Source organism: Natrix helvetica, assembly GCF_964273705.1.
Source record: "Natrix helvetica genome assembly, chromosome: 12".
Classification (NCBI taxonomy): Eukaryota; Metazoa; Chordata; class Lepidosauria; order Squamata; family Natricidae; genus Natrix; species Natrix helvetica.
The window spans coordinates 13,810,402-13,833,580 of NC_138556.1; the positions used below are offsets into that span (position 1 = coordinate 13,810,402).

Here is a 23,179-nt window from a genome sequence, read left to right on the forward strand (position 1 = left end):
CAGACTTAACGGCAGTCATGTGCCTGTTTTAATTTTCACTAGAATCGGTTTGTTAATCTTCCCTCTTTTGAGTCCTCACCCTTTCTTGACAAATGAAACACAAGCAATGTGTTGTTGTTGTTTCCTTCTTTTTTTCTTTTCCTGCTTAGTGTGGCCAAATAAGAGCATTTTATAAAAACTGAAGTTAACAATTCCACAGCCCAGTTTGTTTCGTGGTTTAAAACGGGGTAAAACAACTTTCTCTTCTCTCCTTTTGTAGTTAGGAAATTTTCACAACAAGACAGGCAAAGGGATATATCCAGTTGTCTGGATCCTCCATAGCAAATCCTAACTCCCCTCTGCCCAGATGAACTGTATAAGGGAAATATGCTTTCCATCAAAGAATTCAAGTTCTGAATGAAGGCTTCCTTTGGGGATGGCTGATGTCACCAAATTCCTGCCTGTGATTTATATTTTTTTGCGAAAGGCAGATGGCCCAGCTGTGGTCTGCGTGAGGCATCCCCGGGTCTAGAAGGTACATAGTACAAAACCCGTTATAGGTAAATATCCTTGTCCTCCTTGTCATTTTTAATGCAGCCGAAGGGAGAAATTAATCCAACGTGCGATTGGAAGGTGACCATCTTTGTTTTAATTTTTATAAAATACAAATGCACATTAAGAATAAGATTAAGATTTGACCTGTCCAGTGGTGGGATTCAAATAATTTAACAACCGGTTCTCTGCCCTAATGACCAGCTGGGTAGGCGTGGCTCGGTGGTCATGTGACTGGGTGGGCGTGGCCAACTCAACGTCAGTCACGTCAATGGGTGCTTCGTCTTAGCTATTACAATGTAATAAGGGTTAACCGGAGAGGCAGTTTCTATAAGCAGGGCAATCAAGATTAGGCTAGAAACAACACCAGAATGTTTCCTTCCTGTCTTCCTTACAGGATTAGCCCTATAAAGTGGGAAAAAAACAAAAGGAGTTTTCTTCCAACAACCGGTTCTCCGAACTGCTTAGAAAGTTAACAACCGGTTTGAACACAATAGGTGCGAACCGGCTGAATCCTACCACAAAATCTTTTTACGATTTGACCTGTCCCATCCTTGACTTTGGAGAATGAGTCTCCTGCCTGTCCACCTATTTACAGGCCTTGTGGGTCTTGAGGTCTGGAAAAAAACAATGCAAGACAATTGTGCAGTTTTATAGCCATTGGACAGGTGGGGAGGAAGACTAAAAATAGTCAAGAAGATGGTGACTACGGCTACACAATTGAAGCCTCTCCCCATCCCAAGGCACATACAAAGTGGCAGGGCTTTGAGAGGTCAAAACCACGACCTCAACTTTTGGAACTCTCCTGCGGATGCACCACGTAGCATCTCTGACCATCTTGCCCAGGCTGTAATAAGTGTGAATGACACAGATGTGAGAACACGCAGAGCTGAAACTCTGGAACTCCCATATTCCCAGTCCAGAATATTAGCAATTCCACCTAGTTCATTACAATAGTTTTTGCTGGAAGAATATAGCCTCGCAGTTAAGCTTGTGCTAAGAACGCATGAGTGAAACTTTTAAATATATCTTAAATCACCTAATGGAATCCTTGTGCATGTTTACTTGCTGAGCCCTATACTTCTTAATAGCAAACATTCTCTAGGTGATTATTAACATAAGGGGGAAAACAAAAACCATTTGTGTATATATGTGTGCGTAATATATCTAGAACAGTGTATATACTACAGAACAAAAATGTTTCTTGACATAGTAAAGAGATTCTTTTTTTAAACATTCAAACTTTGGAGTGAGATTTTTAACATGTAATTTGCTTATTTTTCTGAGCTCAGACGATTACTAGAAAATGCAGCCTAAGACCAATTAAACCAAAGAAGATGTATTTTCCAAGTGCAGAATAATTTTAAGGAAATTTAGCATGTGTATATTTTGCCTTGAAAGATCTGTCACAGTACGTCATGCAGCCTGTAATATTGATATTAATGTAATATTAATATTTTGTTGCCTTTTAATTTGCTTGGTTGCATTTGTTAAATGTAAGGTAATACTTTGCTTTATTGAGCTGGTCACATTTTTATTTTAGTAGTGTAGGGGCAGGATTGGAAGCAGAACATGAATTTCTTACAGCTCACCACCAGGAATCTTAAGGCAGAGAAGAGAGAGAGGGAGAGGGAGAGGGAGAGGGAGGGAGGGAGGGAGGGGAGAGAGAGAGAGAGAGAGAGAGAGAGAGAGAGAGAGAGAGAGAGAGAGAGAGAGAGAGAGAGAGAGAGAGAGAGAGAGAGAGGATATAAATTATAAAACTGAAACAAAATTAAGTATTCAGTTAAGGCAGAAATAGAGAGGTATCCCCCCTCCCCTGTTGAGCATTACAATTCCTCCTATCTATCCGGGGGTGGTGTCCTTTTTTCCTTTTTCTTGGGAGGTGTCAGTCAAAAGGAGACTCATTTCTCCTTCCTTTCTCCCTTCTCCCTCTCCTGGGTCTTGGTGCAGATCTGCACTGACTTTTGAAAAGTTTTCAAAAATAGCCTCAGGATTACGTGTGAAGTTTAGAATAGAGTTCATCCTACAAAAGCCGCAATTATGCCCTTGCATCATGACATCTGATGCAAGCACACAAGTCATGGCATCGGCATGATGGGGTAAGGATCCCACCACCATTGCCACCACCACAGCCACAGCAGATGCTCTATCTATCATCCTATAACATCGTTCCATTTATTGGAAATCATTGCATCACCCCCTCCACCTCCACCCTCCACAGCCCTTGAATTCCCAAAAATGTTTTTACTCTTCCCAGCTAAAAGTTGCACAGTCCTGACTTGGAACCATAAACCACCTGACCTTGCACAAAAGGGGAATATTTTTGTGATTCCTTAGAATCCAAAGATGAGTGTGACTCGTAGAGCAGCTGCAGAGAAAAGTTGCCTTAGCCTTTGACCCATGAGTGGTGCGTTGTTGAAAAGAAATGGTGGCATCCCAGTTCGTTGCCAGCATTTTGCGATAGGGTTTCTAAAACGATCCTTTATACGTCCTTTGGTAATAAATTATTCCAAATAAGGAAAGCAATTGGAAGCCTGTGCATTATCAATGAAACGAAGGCTCAGATCAAGTTTATTTTTCTTCTTCATCTTCGCAAGCCAAGAATTGTGTTTCTAAGATAGAAACACAAACCACGGATGCTGGACAATTCCATCCATTCAGCAAACCACATCGATAGTAAGTTGTGCATGCAGAAATAATGGTATTCCTGTAATGGATGAAATACAAAATACATGCTCTGGCATACTTAATAGGGTAGAAAGGCAGGCAGGACCAATAAAATAATATGGTGAGGTTTTTTTTTAAACAATGACCTGAAATTTGGGACATTCAAAATTCATAGTCTGTTGAATCCTGAAACCTTCTTTTTTTTTAAAGTCGGAGAAAATATGTACATCTACATGTTCAAGCTGGGTTTGTAAGCTAGACCCTTTTGTCTGATGGAGAGCATCTTTTGGTATAGTAGAAGGCTTTTCACAGACTTGTGCAACAAAATAAAGCTTTGTCGCCTGGAACGATTGATTGCGTTCTCCAAATCTCTTTTCTACTAAAACGAACAACATGTTTTGAACCTCCGTGATTAAACATCTTAGCCCTTCATTCAGCATATTTCTGGTTCTCTGTTCTGACCGAGGCTTCCCAAGAGCATGAAGCAAACTCCTTGTCCCAACAAAAACCCCTTTTATTAATTGACTTTGAATTCTGCTCATTCACATCCAGCAAAGTCTCTCAAGGGAGGATTTACAGTCACAGACCTTATCTGGCTTGGAGAGCTGCCAGGATGATATTTGCAGAACTTGGCAAGGAGTCTCGGAGAATCACGAACCAATTAAGCAAACTAATTGTCTCCTGCAAACTCCACTCCCCTTTCGCTCCTCTTTTATTTCCTCTGGAAGGGGCCATTCATCGTCTGGCCTTACTTCCAAGTCGACCCCTGTCCTTTAGCTGTTCCCTTCATCTGGCCACTGCAGGCACACATTGGGAACAGGCTCCAGCTGTTTGTCTGCCTCACTGATATCTGACTCTGAAGGCAGCTGATAACTGGCATACGGCCCTGGTTCCCTCTCTGCCTCTGACACAGAGCCCTTGTCCAAGTCTTCCCCAGACCCCAGGACTGGCCCATGCTCCTCCCCAACCTCCTCACTGTCCGAATCTGCTGCCAACTCCGCTGGCCTCTGGCAGGCCACAACACTCTGCAAGTTACTTCTGTCTGAGAATGGTGTGTGGATTATAATCCACAATGCCCCTTAGACTCCTCAAACATTTACCTTTTTCATTAGGTGTTCCTTTCAATCCCAGAGAGCTATCCCATACCTTGGAAATGACCAGTTTACAGTGCATAGTTTCTAACCAGAGATTTGCTGCTCTCCTAGATAAATAGCAGAATATCACCTTTGGATCAGGTTTTTTACTTTGAAGTTCCAAATCTTGAAACTTTTCTTGATGAGGTAGTTTGTCTGCCGTCTTCTCGAACATTCATTATAGGGGCATCTATGTTTAAGATGTAGCTAATTTGGCTCTTAGATTACAATCAGAATATGTTCCCTGGTGGTCTCAGCAGCCCCCATCTCCTTTAAAAAAAAAACAGCAGGAGGGAAGATTTTCTTTTTAGCTTATTTCCACCGCCTGCTCCACCCTTCTGAAATACGTTTACGACGTAGCCATCCCTGCCACCCAAACCACCTCACGTTTTGAGAAACAGCCTCAGGGCATCCTTCTTTATTGGAATTGATTTTCTATAGTTGTTTATCTTTTTTTTCAATCTGGTCATGGAAAGCACATCTGGTTCCTATTTTAATCAGTATTCCACGGGGAGCAACATCATATTTAGAGAGAGCTAGTAATGCTAAAACAATAATCCATAATGATGCAACTGCTGGTAATTTGAAACGTTTTTATCCCCTGTTTTTAGAAGTGTGCTAATGGTATAGGGCAGGCTAACTGATTTCACAGAGGGTCTTATTAACAGATATGTGGATACTCTGACATAAGTGAATGATTAGGCAAGCCATGGATTTCTGCTCTTATTGTAAGCATAAGTGGCACCAAATCTCATTGGTTGGCTGTAGATTCAAGTATTTCAGAATTCCCCCCCCCCCCCTCTCTCTCTCTCTCTCTCTCTTTCTAATTTTAATAAAGCTTATAAGGTATAAAGGAGTGAGCCTCATTAAACTTAAATTACACAGGAGACTTCTGTGCAAACGCAGGTGAGATTGCACTGCAGAGGAAATCATTTATACGGGTTGGAGGTCATTGAGTTGTTGGGACTGCACCAATTTGGCAAGTAACTTTCGCCTCTTACACACACACACAAAGAGATCACAAATTGCTGTATAATCTTCCGTGAGGATGCTCATTCCACTTGGTAAAGGTATAAACCTTTCTAATTGTCCAAATAAAATATTTTGGATGGGTTCGGTCTTTTAATAATAGCTTATATAACAGTAGTTTACCAAAAAGTACTATTCATAGGTTGAGCCAGTTTACAATGCAGTACTTGGCCAGTTAAGCAGTGCAGGATTAAGCAATGTCATCTCCTTATGCATCGTGATGGCGAGATGGTTAGAATGCAGTACTGGCAGGCTAATTCTGCCCACAGCCTGGAGTTCAATCCTGACCAGCTCAATGATGGACTCAGCCTTCCCTCCTTCTGACATCCAACAAGGAGCCAGATTGTTGGGGGCAATATGCTGGCTCTGTAAACTGCTTTAGGGGGGGGCTGTAAAGCACTGTGAAGCGGTATATAAGTGTAAGTGCTATTGCTATCATTGACAAGTAGAATTGTGGAGTAAGAAATGACACCAGTAGAAGAGAATATTTGCAACTCAAGGGTTGAACTGTGGGGTCCTTGGTGCTCTCTGAGCCTGTTTTTTTTTTTTTTTTGCAAACGTTTCATTACCAAACTAGGTAACATTGTCAGTGCATTGATGACGTTTTCCAGTTTGATAATGAAAACAACCAAGTTCAGAGAGCACCAAGGACCCCACAAGAAATGATCACAGAACTACATTCGGTCCAGCAGTGACAGCATACGATTACACCTGGAGTTAAGCGCCCAGAGTTTAGTTCTTAAGGAGCCAAGTGGGTAAGAAGAGCTAAACTTTCCCCATTCTTACTGACCTCCCCCATCCCTCTCATAGAAATCCTTGTTTTCTCCCAACTTGTCTCATGTTGGGATAAGAGCTTGGCATTGGAGGAAAGATTGAGGACAGATTTCTCTAATAACAACCAGGATGATTCATGATGAGTTCAAGGAATGAGTTTCTCTGAGCTGGGATTAATACGATTTACTTGGAAAAGGGATTAGAGTAACAACTGGGGGGGGGGGGAATCCTACAAAATGCTTTTACTTTCATATCAGAAATGTACATATAGGGAATTCGCAGCAGTTGAAATCTTGTTTTCTGCCTTGGTGCCAGAGAGAAGGGGATGGCCTCTTTGGAGAAGGTCGCCTGCATATCAATTTGGAAATACCTGTTAGCTCTTCCACCAAACCCTGGGAAGCTCAGCCATCAGCAGGGAGGGAAAATGAATTAACCAACCCCATAATCTAAGGAGAAGTTGTATTGATCACCCACATTGTCTGTTGTGGCCTGCCAGCAGTTAGCGAAGCTGACAGCAGATTCGGACAGTGAGGAGATTGGGGAGGAACATGGGCCAGGATGGAGTCTGGGGAAGGCTCAGATGAGGGCTCTGTGTCAGAGGCAGAGTGGGGGAGGGAGCTGTCTGACAGTTATCAGCTGCCTTCAGAGTCAGACATCAGTGAGGCAGATGAACAGCTGGAGCCTGTTCCCAGTGTGCGCATGTGTAGAGTTGCCAGACGAAGGGAAGAGCTAAAGAACAGGGGTCGACTTGGGAGGAAGGCCACAGGTGGACGATGAAGGGCCCCTCCCAGAGGGAATAAAAGAGGAGCGAAAGGGGAGTTTGCAGGAGACCATTAGTTCGCTTCATTGGTTCGTGACTCTCAGAGACTCCTGGCCAAGTTTTGCAGAGATTGGCCTGGCAGATCTCCAAGCCAGATAAGGCCTGTGACTGTAAATCCCCCCTCGAAAGACTTTGCTGGATGTGAACGAGCAGAATTCACAGTAAATTAATAAAAGGTTTTTTGTCGGGACCAGGAGTTTGCTTCATGCTCTTGGGAAGCCTCGGTCAGAACGTTCTCCTGGTAGTATATGGCAAGAACGGCATTTCAGTGCTAGGGCCACCTGTGTCAGCTTGGCTCCTAGGCACCTCCCACATGTCATCATTTTCCCAGGCCAGACCATTATCCCTGGCATTCTACCCCTGCAATAGGATAATAATACCACTTTTCTTTTTAAGAACCTGACCGTCCACTTTGCAAGTAGTGTTCTAACTGGCTCACCTGCAAGGAAATCCACAACGCTTAAACAAATCGGTCTGTTACACGATATCTCATTTGGCCTGTTGTAAGCACGCTTCCCCGTCTGACTAAAAAACCCCAGACCTTTCTCTCCCTTTCGTTATCGTGACATGGTGGGGATGATTTCTTTGCTGCTTTAAAATACACCCCGCCCTCCACGTCATCTCCAGATTAGGTTTCGGCAGCGTCCCAATAATTTGGTGAGACCTTGTTTTTTTTTGCAGAGCCCTTTTAAAGATCTCGGTGGATTTATTGGGCAAAATTTATTGAGGGAGCTCAGATTACAGAGCAGAGAGCTTAAGCCTGTGTGATACTATCCACGAAGGGACTGCCACTCTATACATGATCTTTTTTAAAGGGATGAAGCACAATAAAAATCAATTCTGTGTCGTTGCATACAGAGGTTGAAAAGTAGCTCTTTGGTTTGAAAAAAAAAATCTTCATGGTTAGTTCACCGGACTGTTTTACAATAATGTTTGTGCTATTCCCCCCAAAAAAAACCCCTTCAAACCGTTGCTATTTTCAAGAAATGATAACAGATTTCTTACAAAGCACTGTTTCATCTAAGAGGCTTTGCCTGTTCCCGTAGCCACAGACATCTGCTTTTGGTCACTGTTAATAGTTTTACTCTCATATCAAAACCAGGCAGCAGATCGTATGCTAATCTTAATAAGGTAGAGCATAGGTAAACAGATGGCATCTGTATTCGTGGGCTGAACCACCCTGGGGGGGAGGCTAACTATTGGTAAGGATTCTTCAAAATTCACACTAAAAATAAGAAAAGCAACTTTTCCAATTTCAGTGTTTTGAAGGCAAGGTTTTCTCCTTCCTTTCCTTCACGTTGAAAAGTTGAGAAACATTCAGACTTTTCATTTGCATTCTGAAATGATGCAGACTTCTATCATTTGCTTTGGATCATATACAGTATGCTATCTTTAAAAGGTAAAAGTTCCCCTCGCACATATGTGCTAGTCATTCCCTAGGGGGCGGTGCTCATCTCCGTTTCACAGCCGAAGAGCCAGCACTGTCCGAAGACGTCTCTGTGGTCATGTGGCCAGCATAACTAAATGCTGAAGGCGCACGGAACGCTGTTACCTTCCCACCAAAGGTGGTTCCTATTTTTCTACTTGCATTTTTTACATGCTTTCGAACTGCTAGGTTGGCAGAAGCTGGGACAAGTAACCGGAGCTCACTCCGTTACGCGGCGCTAGGGATTCGAACTGCCAGCCTTTCTGATCGACAAGCTCAGCCTCTTAGCCACTGAGTCACTGCGTCCCTATGCATGTTATCTTAGCATACTATATAAATGACAATGTTCCTTTAGTTCGGATTCAGTTAATGGATCTTAATGCCTCAGTAAGAGTAGCCAAGACAACACATGTAAACAATGCTGCTAAGGGACTAAGATGGTATCTTTTTTTAAAAGAGGAGAGATGCACGCAGATGCCTTAATACTTCAACTCCAGATTTTTCTAGCATGAGCTCTGGGATCAAAAAATACTTTCTGTTGCTATTCAGAGCCTTGGCTCCAGCAGGTTTTATTTATGGCATTATGTCATTAAGTTGGGGTCGTTAGATAGTCATGTGTATTGCGTCTACACTGACAGCCACTACCAAAATGTAATTCAGAAGTTTAAATAATTCCCCTGCTGCTGAAAGAGGGCTCATTTCATTGCTTAAGAAACAAAAAACCCTGTGGAATCCGAGAGATTTATTTTTTTTAATCCACCAAGACTGTTGCTCAGTTGTTTAGGACTCAAGCACATACCTTCTGCTTGGATCAGAATCTCATGTCAAATGCTCTTCGGCTGAGCTGTGTTACAGAATTGTTTTTTCTCCTGAATATAGATGCCTCTTTTCCATCTTCCTGAAACCTGGAAGCCTTTGCTGTGTGTGTGTGTGTGTGTGTGTGTGTGTGTGTGTGTGTGTGTGTGTGTGTGATAAATAGATTGCTGGCTCCCAGCATGTTGCTGGGAACATCCAGTTTAGTGCTTTTTGTGTGGAAACAGCAACAGACAAAATCCAGTTTGGTCAGAGAGTAGACTGGCCATTTGGAAATTTCACTTTAACATAAACAAGCCCTCTTGTGATCAATTTATCATGGGAACACTTTAAACCAGAGGTCTTCAAAGTTGGCAAGTTTAAGGCTTGTGGACTTCAAGTCTCAGAATTCTGGAAGTTGAAGTCCACAAGTCTTAAAGTTGCCCATTTTGGGGAGCCTTGCTTTAAACCTTTGACTGGAAAGATTGGCTTATAAAAGAAGTAGCTTTTTTCCGTGCTGAGTCCAGTCAATAAAATATAGATGGTGTCATCATTTGCAGTAATTTATCATTTAAATAATGTTCTAGGAATTAGTAGAATGGCCAGGATTTCACGAATCAGTAAATTAGCTTTCAGATGAATCGTGTCAAAATCTGGAGAGACGGAGAATCTGTGACAGGAGAATGGCCAAATTGGCAGCTCTTTAAGTTTATGCCAGCCAGGATGAAAATGAAGGGAGCGGTTCCGAGAAAGAGGTTTTCTCCAAGTTATTGCCATCCACATTTCAATTTTTATTCTCCCATCCATTGCTTCCCATTACAAGACTCGGATCTTCCAATGTTTTCATTGGTTTATTTATATTACTTCCCACGTGGCTCTCAATCTAATCCATTTAAAAATATTTAAACCCTAATAGCTTAAAAATACTGCACACAGTAAATGTTATTGCATTTAAAGATAGAGCGGTATCAGGAGCATTGAAGCTAGTATCGGCAATGGTAGAAGGGATGGTTGAGTTGGTTGTATGAACACATTTTGTCCTTCGTCTCATACGTATTAAGGCCTTTGAACTCTGGTGCTGGAGAAGACTCCTGCGAGTCCCTTGGACTGCAAGGCGATCAAACCGGTCAGTCCTAGAGGAGATCAACCCTGACTGCTCTTCTGAAGGCCAGATCCTGAAGATGAAACTCAAATACTTTGGCCACCTAATGAGAAGGAAGGACTCCCTGGAGAAGAGCCTCATTTTGGGAACGATTGAGGGCAAAAGAAGAAGGAGATGACAAGAGAAGGAGGTGGTTAGATGGAGTCACCGAAACATTAGGTGTGAGCTTAAATGGACTCCAGAGGATGGTAGAGGACAGGAAGGCTTGGAGGAACGTTGTCCATGGGGTCATGATGGGTTGGACATGACTTTGCAACTAACAACAACAACTCACACATATAACAAAAAGCTCACTTCATTGGGCAAAAAGTATTGGATGTGGCCCAGTGGTGGGTTCCGGATCCCGTTCTAACCAGTACAGTTGGAATGGGCCCAGCAGCGTCCACATGGATGCACGGACACGCCTTACAGTCCAGCGACACCTCCGCAAGCCTCCGCGACGCTCCAGCTGCTCGGCGGAGCGTCGTGCAGCCACCGTATGCGCTGTGCACGTGCTTGGAAGCGCTGAAGACTTTAAAGACAGGTAAGGAGCATGGGCAGGCGACTGGGCCCTCCGGAGCACCACACCAGAACGGTTGCCGGTGCTCCGGGCAGGCTCCGGTACGCCCGTACCGGGGCATACCGCCTGCGACCCACCACTGATATAGCCCTTCCATCCAACTGGTAACCAATGAAAGGAAGCCAGCTTGCGCTTCTCTTTCTCTTTGTGTTAATCTTGTCCATTTCTGGTGGTAAAGATAAAGGTTTCCCCTATCCCAGGGGTCAGCAACCGCGGCTCTGGAGCCGCATGTGGCTCTTTCATCCCTCTGCTGTGGCTCCCTGTCTCAGGTTGGCTCCACAATTGATAGGATTTTCAGTTAGGACAGGTACAGGAAAAAGGATGCTGCGCTGGGAGGAGACTCTGGTGGGGGAACTGGACTTCCGATCGGCTCCGGGATTGAATGGGGGGCTTCCGGTTAGGACCTTTGTGGCTCTTTTGAATGTTTAAGGTTGCTGACCCCTGCCCTATCCAGTCATCCCTGACTCAAGTGGCAGTGCTCATCTCTCTCTCTTAGCTGAGGGAGCCAGCGTTTTCTGAAGACTCTACTCATAGTCATATGGCCAGCATAACTCTACCCCGAGGCGCACTGAGCGCTGTTGCTTTCCCACTGAATGGAATCTGTTTATCTACTCACGTTTGCGTCCTTTGAAACTGCTAGGTTTGGAGGAGTTAAGGCAAGGAGCAGAAACTCACTCTGCTGTGCAGCACTCAGGGTCCCGGCGCCAGGAGCCTCCCTGCTCCTACTGCTGGTACCTTCGGGTAGAAAAGAAGAGCCAACAGTCAGCTAAAGAAAAGCTCTTCCTCCACAACATGGAATCCCTGGCCTCAGAAATTCAGAGGCAGCATTGCAGCTCTACATTTTGAGACGGTTTTGAGAGAAATCAAACCTGAAGGAGAATTGCAAAGTCAGGCAAGTAGGACAATGGAAGCGGTCTCTATTTCCTAAACAGTGATAACTCATAGAGTAGATCTGGCTATAAACTTGATTGCATGTTCCATGACGCATAAGAGCTTAATCTAATGATAGAAATGACTTGGCTCCTCAGCAATTGAAAATAGTCCCTACGAAGGGCAATGTCTGGAAAATTTCTTCCTTCTTTTTTATGCATTTTAAGTCACTATGTGAGTGTGGTGTATAAGTGTGTATCTATTATCTATCTATCTATCTATCTATCTATCTATCTATCTATCTATCTATCTACACACACACACACACACACACACACACACACACACACACTACACTGCCCCTTCTGAATGCTGTCTAGAATTGCTGGTTGCTGTATAAGCTATTTTGGCATAAGAAAGACTAAGAATTCAATTCTTACCCACATTATCGTTTTTGTTCTGAATTTTTATGTACTAAAAAGCAACTGTGCATATTTTACGTAATTAAAAACAGTAGAGAATTCTGCAATTTTAACCTGATTTATGTCTTCTCTCGGCTCTTGGGAAGAAGCTGTCTTCCACTCAGGAGGGGGAGGAATTGGAAGCATTTTAAAGAATTGAAATAAAATCCGAATGCAAGCTGCTCCTTTTTTAAGGGCATCTAGATCAGGTTCTGGTTCTGGTTAGGGGAATCTTCACGGGAGTTGAAGTCCGACAAATCTGAAGGACACGGAATGGGACAGATGGGTTTGGGAGGTAGATCTGGCTGGTGGTATCACAAAACAATAAAATAGCATGGCATCTAAGGCTTCTCCTGTTGTTTCTCCCAATGGTACAATAGGGCCAAGCAAAGAGGAAGCCATGTGGGTGTCTCCCTCCATTCATTAGCATTAGTCCTAAGAGCCAAATACATAGGGAGTTGCCTGAGAAGAAGACATTCCTTCCAAAGAGAGGAAAGAAAGCATTAAATAATGGGCCACTGCTGTGTTGGCCAAGGGCCTACTACCCTCTGTGACTCCTTCCAAGGTTGGGTTAGGCTGTGCATTCATATTGAACATTGAATCAAAGTATCCATGAAAAAACCTATTACGAAGGTAGTCCTGATCCGGGGTGGTATTCGCTTACTTTCCCTACCGGTTTGCAAATGTGAGGGTACGTGCCCATGCATTCGCTTGGCCTTCTGTGCGCTTTGATTGTGCGTGCAGCTTGCACTCATGAGCACGGCTTGAAAATGTGCCTAAATAGGATGGCATAGAGCCTGAATGGTGAACCGGTCTGAACCGGCTGAATACTACCTCTGGTCCTGATGATACAGCATCAGTAGACTGAACAAACTATCTTGAAGCTTGTCATCTCTTGAACCATATTATGGGGATAGTCATTAGCATATCAGTGGTTGGGGAAGAGTAGGGCTCTAAAGGACCAAAACCATTAAATTAAGCAATGATTTACAACGGGGGGTGTCCAACCTTGGCAGCTTTAAGACTTGTGGACTTCAGCTCCCAGAATTCCTCAACTGGACATGATTTACAGCAGAGGTCTTCAAACTTGGCAATTTGGCAATGTAGCTGGCTGGAGAATTCTGAGAGTTGAAGTCCACAAGTCTTAAAATTGCCAAGTTTGGGGACCCCTGATTTACAGCATGAGCTAAGGATTTTTACACCATACACCACTGATACTGCTAAATAGTCCTAAAATGAAAATGGTTCTTTAATGCGCATTTATGTTATTTAGAGAATCTTCCTTTTGCAATATTGCGTTCTACTTTTCTTCCAAGCATCTGCTTCTTTTCTAGTAATTTTTTTAACCTTTTACATCATCCCCCATGACGTACTTTAGAATAAGAGGTAATGAATGGACAGCATCATTCTGTAAACTTCACGGGCAGATGGAGATTGAATCCTAGATCTCCCTAGGTTCATTCTGACACTTGAACCCTACGCTACAATATTTCTGGTCACTATAAATTGCCATTGTGAGAGAGAGGGAAACGGTGAATTATATGGCTGGAAAGTAACAACACCAACTGTACTGAATGTTAATTAAACAGAAATGTACATGAAATAAAAATTAAGGTTGTTTTTTTTCCTGATCGCGTTCTCTACATATGACACTTGGCCTAGAAAGAATTGTATGCTTTGTCCTAATGCCTGCAAGAGAAGTCATTTATGGCTAAGCATTTCAGGGTTTTGGGGAAAGTAGATTGGTATAGCTTTGCCACATTCTGTATTCCTAGATGCAATAAATAAGTTTTCCTTATAATGCATCACATGCAGGGGTCTCCAACCTTGGAACTTTAAGACTTGTGGACTTCAACTCCCAGAATTCCCCACAAAGCATGGGCCACAAGTCTTAAAGTTGACAAGGTTGGAGACCGCTGATATGCACCGTTGGGGTTATAGGTAATGACTAGGCCACAACTCAAAGAATTTACTTTTGAGTCCCATCCTGCTAATTCTGGATATATTTTGGATTTTAAGGTGGCTGCATTCATACTCACAATCCCTATTGAGACTGCTTACTAAGGGGTTGACATGCCCATAAAACCAAGTTGCTCCGGGTTTTTTTTAAAGGGCTTTCATTTTCAAGATTTCTCCCCCTCCACCTGGACATGTATAGTTTAAATAGCAAGGCTGTTTTCTTTCCAGAACTGAATCTTAAAGCCTCTAAGGTAGGCACCCAGATCATTTTCAACTAGTTGTATTTGTATTTATTAGTTTGTCAAACATGTACAAGATAGCAGGTATAAATATAAACATGGCTATGAACAAAAGAAATGAATACAAATAGATGGGGACTGTAGGACAGGGACGGTAAGCATGCTGGTGCACTTATGCATGACCCCTTTACGGACCTCTTAGGAACGGGGCGAGGTCCACGGTAGACAGTTTAAGGTAGAAACTGTGGGGATTTGAGGATGCAACAACGGAGTCAGGTAGAGCATTCCAGGCGTTGACCAATCTGTTGCTAAAGTCGTATTTTCTGCAGTCGAGTTTGGAGCGGTTTACCTTGAGTTTGTATTGATTGTTTCCCCGTGTAATATTGAGGTTGAAGCTGAAGAAGTCCTTGACAGGCAAGACGTTGTAGCAGACAATTTTGTGTACTGTGCTTAGATCGTACCGCAGGCAGCACAGTTCCAGATTGTCCAAGCCCAAAATTTCAAGCCTGGTGGCATAGGGAATTCTATTGTGAGTAGAGGAGTGGAGTACTTTTCAAATACAGAGGAGAGTTTCAGTTAATAACATCCAAAAAGCTCTGTCAGATCAGGAGGAGGGAAAACAGGAGGATGAGTGATCTGAACCAGTAGCAGATGTTAGGGGGAATGTGCTGATCCAGTTATTACCTAGCACTGAAAGTACTGGAAAAATGTTCGGGAGGCCAGCAGCGACACATAGTTCTTCTGGGTGGCCTTCCCATCATTTTGTGTTGGCTGTCATTTTGCAGAAGGCATTTTGGGTCATCATGACACTTGAGAAGAAATGGGGCGGGGGGGGGGAGGAAGACACTCAAGTTTTCTCTTAAGATAAAGATGGGTGTGTACCCAGAGTCAATCCAATTCAGTTTTTCCGAATTTTACAGTGCAGTAGCTGGTATGTGACACGGACCGTTCTGATCTATGTGTGCTGCTGTGCCTCATAAAGATACATTTTGAGGACTGCAATCCCAAGTTTTTAAAATTTAAATTTATGGTTATTCTCCACCCAAAATGTAGAATTTAGAATAACAGAGTTGGAAATGACCTTGGAGGTCTTCTACTCCTAACACCTGCTTAGGCAGGATACTCTACACCACTTCAGACAAATGGTTATCCAACATCTTCTTAAAAACTTCCACTGTTGGAGCATTCACAACTTCTAGAGGCAAGTTGTTCCACTGATTAATTGTTCCAACTCTCAGGAAATTCCTCCTTAGTTCTAAGTTGCTTCTCTCCTTGATACTTGGATGGATCCTTCCATCCATTGCTTCTTGTCCTGCCTTCAGGTGCTTTGGAGAATTGCTTGACTCCCTCTTCTTTGGGGCAGCCCCTGAGATATGGGAACACTGCTATCATGTCACCCCTAGTCCTTCTTTTCTTTAAGTAGACATGTGATTGAACTACAGTTTTTACAATCCAGCAACTCCTGCAATTTCTCCAAGGATGCTGTGTCCTCTCCATCAATAGGGCTACAATTTCCTTTCTGTAGTAAAGCCAGGATCGTCTCCTCCAGTACAGCATGAACATATCCTTGGATGTCTTTTTTTGTAGACTATGCATTACAGACCCATCATAATTGGCATACTCCTATGTATAAGTTTATAATTGCACCAATACAGGTTTCCCCTATACCCCCCGGGACACTGTAACCATCTCAAATATGAATCGCCAAGCATCTGCATTTTCAGCATGTGACCATGGGATGCTGCAGTGGTCATAAGTGTGAAAAAATGGTCATAAGGGATTTTTTTCAGCACCAACATAACTTTGCAAAGGCATTAAATGAACAATTGTAAGTTGAAGATCATCTGCAATGCTCCCTCTAATCAATAGAATGGAATGGAATAGAATAGAATTCTTTATTGGCCAAGTGTGATTGGATACACAAGGAATTTGTCTTTGGTGCAGATGCTCTCAATGTACATAAAGAAAAATAAAATACATTCATCAAGAATCATAAGATACAACACTTAGTGATAGCCGTAGGTTACTAATAAGCCATCAAATTATACTAGGAAACAAAACAATATAAATTTTAAAGATACAAGCCGCATGGTTATAGTCATAAGTGGGGCGAGATAGGTACTAGGAAGGAAGAGAAGAAGAATAGTTATACAGTCATAGTAAATTATTTGACAGTGTTGTGGGGATTAGTTGTTTAGCAGAGTGATGGCATTCAGGAAAAGCTGTCTTTGTGTCCAGCTGTTCTGGTGTTTAGTGCGTCTTATTGAGGGTAGAAGTTGAAACCATTTATGTCCAGGATGTGAGGAGTCTGTAGATATGACTCTTTATGACTCCTGCAGAATACAGAATATAGGAAGGCAGGTTGGTAGCCATTGTTTTTTCTGCCGTTCTAATTATCCGTTGAAGTCTGCGCCTGTCTCATTTGGTTGCAGAGCCAAACCAGACATACTTCTTTGGACAGTATTAATATTAGGGTCTTCTGGATGGATTCATCTTTGCTGTTCTTCAGAGCGAGGATTCTGGCTTCTTTGCCTCCCTCCACCCTTGCAAAGTAGAAGTGTTTGGATTTTTGCAAAGCTTCTATGCAGCCTCAGAGGACGGGTGGGGGACGGAGGCCTGACAAGCAGCCTTAGAAATCATTGCAGCTTGGAAGAACTACTGTGTGAACCAGCTGCAGCTTTTCACATTGAGCTGGGCATTTTGGGGCATGACATGACTTTCCCTTCAACCCCGCTTAGGTTGGAAAAGTTGTCCCGACACAATAGGGAATGGTACCCCCACAACAATTGAAGGCCCAGAGATGGCTGTCGTAGGCTGCAGAGTCATAAACTATCTTACCGCCGGCCGGCCGGGAGGAGGGGAGGGGGCTGCCAGATGGCTCCCCCCCCCTGTGTCCTGTAAAGTTATAAAAAGAGGCAGGATGTTTTAATTTGGCAAAGGAGGAGAGAGAGAGAGCTACCGCTAGAATCGAGCCTTGGATTAAAAGCAAAACTTTTGTGGAAAGTAGACCTGCTCTTAGGAAATTTATTCCTGTCCTGCGAGAAACATCGCTGGGCAAACTTTATCTGCTTTCATTTCCAAGCTTACAATGAAACCTCGACCTCAGTTCTATAGGCAGAGGCTTTGCACTGCAGCCGATGGTGTAAATCGCCTGCTGTGCCTTACTCTGGGATTCAGTGCCTCAACTCTTGGGTTCCTCAGTAACAGATACCCTCTGCCACCCCTCCACCCCCACCCTTAGTCTACTCACACGAGGTTTCCCTTGCATCCTCACTTCTGTGCCTTTAAATCTATGGGGGCTTCCATAAAGGAGGCCCTGCAGGAAATAAACTTAATTGCAAAGTATCCCACTCACTAGAACCCCGCATTCCCAAGCCCGTAGTGCCCTGGGCAAAATCAGGAGCAAGAGTGTGACATTTGGCAGTGGGAAGATCTAGCTATCTAGATCCACAGAAGAGTTACATTTGGGTTGAAAAATTAGCTTTCTGTCAGCAGATTCCCTTTTTATAGAATAACAGAGTTGGAAGGGACCTTGGAGGTCTTCTAGTCCAACCCCCTGCCTAGGCAGGAAATCCTATACCGTTTCAGACAAATGGCTATCCAACATCTTCTTAAAGACTTTCAGTGTTGGGGCATTCACAACTTCTGGAGGCAAGTTGTTCCACTGATTAATTGTTCTAACTGTCAGGAAATTTTTCCTTAGTTCTAAGTTGCTTCTCTCCTTGATTAGTTTTCACCATTGCTTCTTGTTCTACCATCAGGTGCCTTGGAGAATAGTTTGACTCCCTCTTCTTTGTGACAACCCCCGAGATATTGGAACGCTGCTATCATGTCTCCCCTAGTCCTTCTTTTCCTTAAACTAGACATACCCAGTTCCTGCAACCGTTCTTTCAATCCCTTAACTGAATAAGGATCCCTACGTACAAATAAGTGTGCACCTATAGATTTCACACAGATACACATATACCCAGGATCATCCTCATCCTCATACCATTTTCTATCTAAGCTCAGGTGCTGGGCAAGTGCACAGTTGGTTCATGCCCTGAGTAACCTTTTTCAAAAAGTCAGACACAGAATAGATGATTCTCCTAGTATGGATATGAGAAACATGAAAGTGCGTCTCGGCTGAATGCAGTTCTTGAAGCAATTGCATTTTAAATGTGAGTTCCCTAGTCAAAATTAAGTATTTGCCAAGATTATTCCAAATAAAGTGTATCAGAGACAAAAAGTTGAAACAATAGCTGGAGACCTGTAGGTCCATTGTCTATGTTCTCTCATTTTTAAAGGGAATACTGACGAGAAAAGCATATATTCATACCAGGGATCCTGCAATTAGTTTGAAGTGCCTGTTCTATAAATATACTCTTAGTGTGTTTTCTGTAAAGCATTAAGTCTTTGAACAATAATTCATACAATAGACAATTTTGGCTAAGATGCTCCAAAAAGGGCAGTGATTGTCTTTCCTTTGAAGGAAACTGAAATAATCAGAATTAATTCTTGGAAACTTAACACTTGCTCAGTACCGATTTCCAAGACATAACAATCTTGGAATTGGCAAGAACAAGTCTAAATCCCTTGAACACAATAACGCAAAAATCCAAGAATCTGTTAAAATTTCCTGGTACTTTTGAACCGGGGAATAGTGATTTCATATTTATGATTTATGTTTAGGGGCCCTATGTAACTAAGGAAAGGGAGTGATCTTGTTCACGTCGATTAAACTTCAATTAATTTAATTTTATTATAATTAGGCAACTTTTGAATTCTCAATGCTTATATAAATAAAAACAGTTATTACAAATCATAAATAACAATAACAATAAAGTTAAAAAGACAATAACAATAAAGTTAAAAAGACATTAAAATACCCTATAATTTAAAATTGCCAGGGGGATTAGAGGATAGAGTTCTAGTTAAGCCGGGCCGGCTAGTTGGAACAGGTGGGTCTTGACTGTACCCTATTTAAAAAAGCGTTGAGAATTCAAAAGTTGCCTAATTATTTTCTTGCCAATTCCAAGATTGTTATGTCTAGGGAGAAAGAGAGAGTAGGTAGGTAGGTAGGTAGATGTTTTCAGGTGTATTTATTCAGGTGTTGGAGAAGGAAAACACTGATAATCTGCAGCACCTAAGACTTATTTCTGCTGGCACAGCACTTGATCAATGTCATTCTCATCAATCACTCTAACTAAAAAGCTTTCCAAAAGGGGAAAAAAAGGTTTTTGCACTCTGCAAACTTCCCAAAACTGGCCCATTTTTCTTCAAATAAAAGGCATGAATAGCCTGGGGGGGGGCCTTGTCGAGTGCTCCTGGGGGTGGGGCAAAAACGAGCAACAAATGGCCCGTTTTTTGTCAAAAAAATTGTATGCATATCTTTATGGAGGCTTATAGAGTGCTGCTGGGGGCTGGGGGGACAAAAACGACACATTTGTTGCTCATTTCTGCCCCCCCCAGCCCCCAGCAGCACTCTATAAGCCTCCATAAAGATATGCAGGGCCGTTTTTGTGAAGGGGGCGGGGCTTCGGGAGGCAAAAAAATGCTGTATTCGATGTATAAGATGCATCCAGACTTTCAGCCTTTTTTTTTTTTTTTGAGGAAAAAGGGTGCGTCTTATACTCTGAAAAATATGGTAGGTGACTGAAAAAACTCACTCTTTTTTTTTTGTATTTTATACAGTGAGATTTCAGGTGAAATCTGAAGACCAAATGCAAGAGTCAGGAGAGAAAAAAGAGGTATGTGTGAACAGTTTGCGTTACATTCAAGACCCGAAGTCAGTTTCCTCTCTGACCTTTCTTATTTCTTTTTGCACGTTTTGCAAAAACAATGTAAACCTTTGCACAATGAATTTTGCATATGAGAGAGAGAGAGAGAGAGAGAGAGAGAGAGAGGGGGGGGGAGGGAGGGAGGGAGGGAGGGAGGGAGGGTGGGAGGGAGAGAGAGAGAGAGAGAGAGAGAGAGAGAGAGAGAGAGAGAGAGAGAAAATGTCCCACCAACTTGGGCTCATTAATGTACTATAGATCATACGGGAGAGAGAAACCAGTTCATGCAATACTGAATATTTAACAGATTAACAGTGTTGGAAGGGACCTTGTAGGTCATCTAGTCCAATCCCCCAACCCAAGCAGGAGACCCTACACCATTTGGCAGTCCAGTCTCTTCTTGAAAGCCTCCATTGATGAAGCTCCCACAACTTTCAAAGGCAACTTCTGTTCCATCGATTGTTCTCACTGTCAGAAAGTTCCTCCTCCTTTCCAGGTTGAATCTCTCCTTTCCATCCATTTTTCTTAGTAATTCTTACTAGTGTATTAGTCTCGATCATGAAGAATTTTCCTACAAGATCCTTCTGACTAAGTTCCACAACTTTCTGTCTACCACTAGACCCATTGTGCCAGCGGGAGATCCAAGAACTGCCATAGGAAGAATACCCTGTAGCATAATTTAGCTGCTTGCATAGATATATTTATTTCCTTTACCATGAAAAGCCAAATATGAACCTCAACCCATCTGCACACCATGAATGGCCTGAGGATTCTAGCTCTGTAATATCTATAAAAGAGCGAGTTTGATATAGTGGTGAAGGCATCAGGTTAAAAACCAGGAGACTGGGAGTTCTAGACCCGCCTTAAGCACAAAGGTGACCTAGAGCAGCCTAGGAAGGAAGGGAGTAGAATAAAATATTATAAACAGCAATAAACGTTTATTCAAAGTGTAGGTTATGCTTGGCACTGCAAATGCAGAGTAGTCAAAGTCAATCTTTTAGCTCCAAATGCAAAATGAGGGAGCAAGAAAAAGACTGAGCTTGCAGTTGCCAGAGAGCCAGAGACTGGGGGAGGCGGGAGATTAGATAATTAAAAACAACCTTGGGGACAGAGTGCTTAACCTTTCCTTCTGCACTATTTTCTCAATCAGGATCTCTCTCCCCCCTCCTCTCAACCCCCACCCCACCTCTTAGCAGCCCAGCTGGAAGAAAGATTAAACTGTGCTCTATTCTAATAAAGGCTCTTTCCATCTTCTTTATAGTCCCATTACATTGGAGATGGTCCAGACTTTCAGCATTCGCTTTTCAACCTTGGTGGTCAAAGTCCATTGGTCTCCTATTATCTTCGGATGCATGGAATCCCAAATCCTTTAGCAAACTCCCGGGGTTACAGGATCAATCACAGTGAAATCTGCACAGTACCATATCCTTTCATTTTTAAAGGAAGATGTTTATTACTTGAGATAGCTTTACACTTTCTGAAACCTGCAGTAAAATAATTTGTGTCCGTTAAAACACGCATGCACACACACACACACACACACACACACACACACACACCAATGTGGTGGGTGAAGGGATGGGAAAGACAGAAGTGAAATCTGGTTTTCTTTTTCGTGGCAGGTCAAACTAAGAAACTTGGACTCTGTTTTTGGGACTTTTATTTTTTAAAAAAAATTCTCTCTGAGCTCAGTTCTTTTCCAAATTGGATTTGGAGAGAAGGGCTAAACAAATATATAGAAGAGTTGCTACATAGATCTTCTCTGCATTCTGGTTTGCTTTTGCTATTAAAAGACACATATAACATGTATGTTTTATTTTATACGTATGCAGGACAGATATATAACAAGAGCCTGTTTGGTCTAGTGCAGTGATCCTTTTTGTCGTCGTGTGCTGAAAGCGCGCGCACACACACATAATGCAATGTGTGTGCGAACCCCCCCCGCACATCCCATCCTTGCGCATGCACGCACCACCTCTCCACACATGCACACACGTCTTTCACATGTGCCCCCAGCGCATGCACAGTAGAGACCAGAAAACCAGCTGGCCAGCAGCACACATGTGCGCATGCGCGGTGGAGCTCAGCTGGGGCGATGGCCCACATGCCCGCAGAGAGGGCTCTGCATGCCACCTGTGGCACGTGTGCCATAGGTTTGCCATCACATGCCTAGTAGTTAAGGCACCACACTTGAAACCGGGAGACCATGAATTCAAGTCCCACCTTAGCCATGAAAGCCAGCTGGGTGACTCTGGGCCAATCACTAAGAGACCCTGAGTTCTATTCCCGCCTTAGCAATCAAATCCAATTGGGTGACTTTGGCCAATCACCAGTGACTTGAGTTCTAGTCCCACCTTAGCCATGAAAGCTAGCTGGGTGACCTTGGACCAGTCATCCTCTCTCATCCCAACTCACTTCACAGGATGGGTGTTGTGGAGAAAATAGGAGGAGGAAGGTGTGTTGGATATGTTTGCCGTATTGAGTTTTTTTGTAAAAAAAATAAATAAAGGTAGGATGTAAATAAGTTCAAAAATTTAAATTGAAGCCATGGCATAATGACTACTTGAAGTCATCACACTAATTCACAGCCTGCTCAACCATTGTTTACTCAATAAAGCCATAAAAGCAGAGAACAGTAAGCCAAAAGTGAACAAGATCACCGCATGGACTTAGTCACTGAGTAAAATCTTGGCACATGCCTTGAAGCTAGATAATTTAACAACAATTGGATGTTAGGGTAGAATATGACTGCGAAAGCCAGCTTGAGCATTTCAAAATCTGTGGATCAGAATCACTTTCTGATTTAGTTCTAGGTTCCAGACAACCCACCCGCTGATCCTTGGATCAGTCTCAGGAGGAGAAACAATAAGCGTGACAGACATCCAAAGGAATGATCTTTAATCTGCAGCCATGTGCACAGGGCCTATTAAATGCCAGGTTTCCATGACAGATCGCAGATTCTTTAACGGATGAGTCAGTCTGGAACGCATTTCCAGAAAGA

General features: G+C 42.9%; 1 protein-coding gene across 2 annotated transcripts in view; it reads left to right on the forward strand.

Moving 5' to 3' along the window:
- FAM227B (family with sequence similarity 227 member B) overlaps positions 1 to 23,179 on the forward strand; it is a 117,389-nt gene that overhangs the window by 56,951 nt on the left and 37,259 nt on the right. For both annotated transcript variants that reach the window (XR_014176342.1, XM_081964566.1), the window contains exons 11-12: positions 20,096 to 20,151; positions 21,440 to 21,599. Coding sequence is in view for 1 of the 2 variants with exons in the window: in XM_081964566.1 (XP_081820692.1) it covers positions 20,096 to 20,151; positions 21,440 to 21,599 (216 nt within the window). In the remaining variant the exon portion in view is untranslated. The remainder of the gene's footprint in view (positions 1 to 20,095; positions 20,152 to 21,439; positions 21,600 to 23,179) is intronic.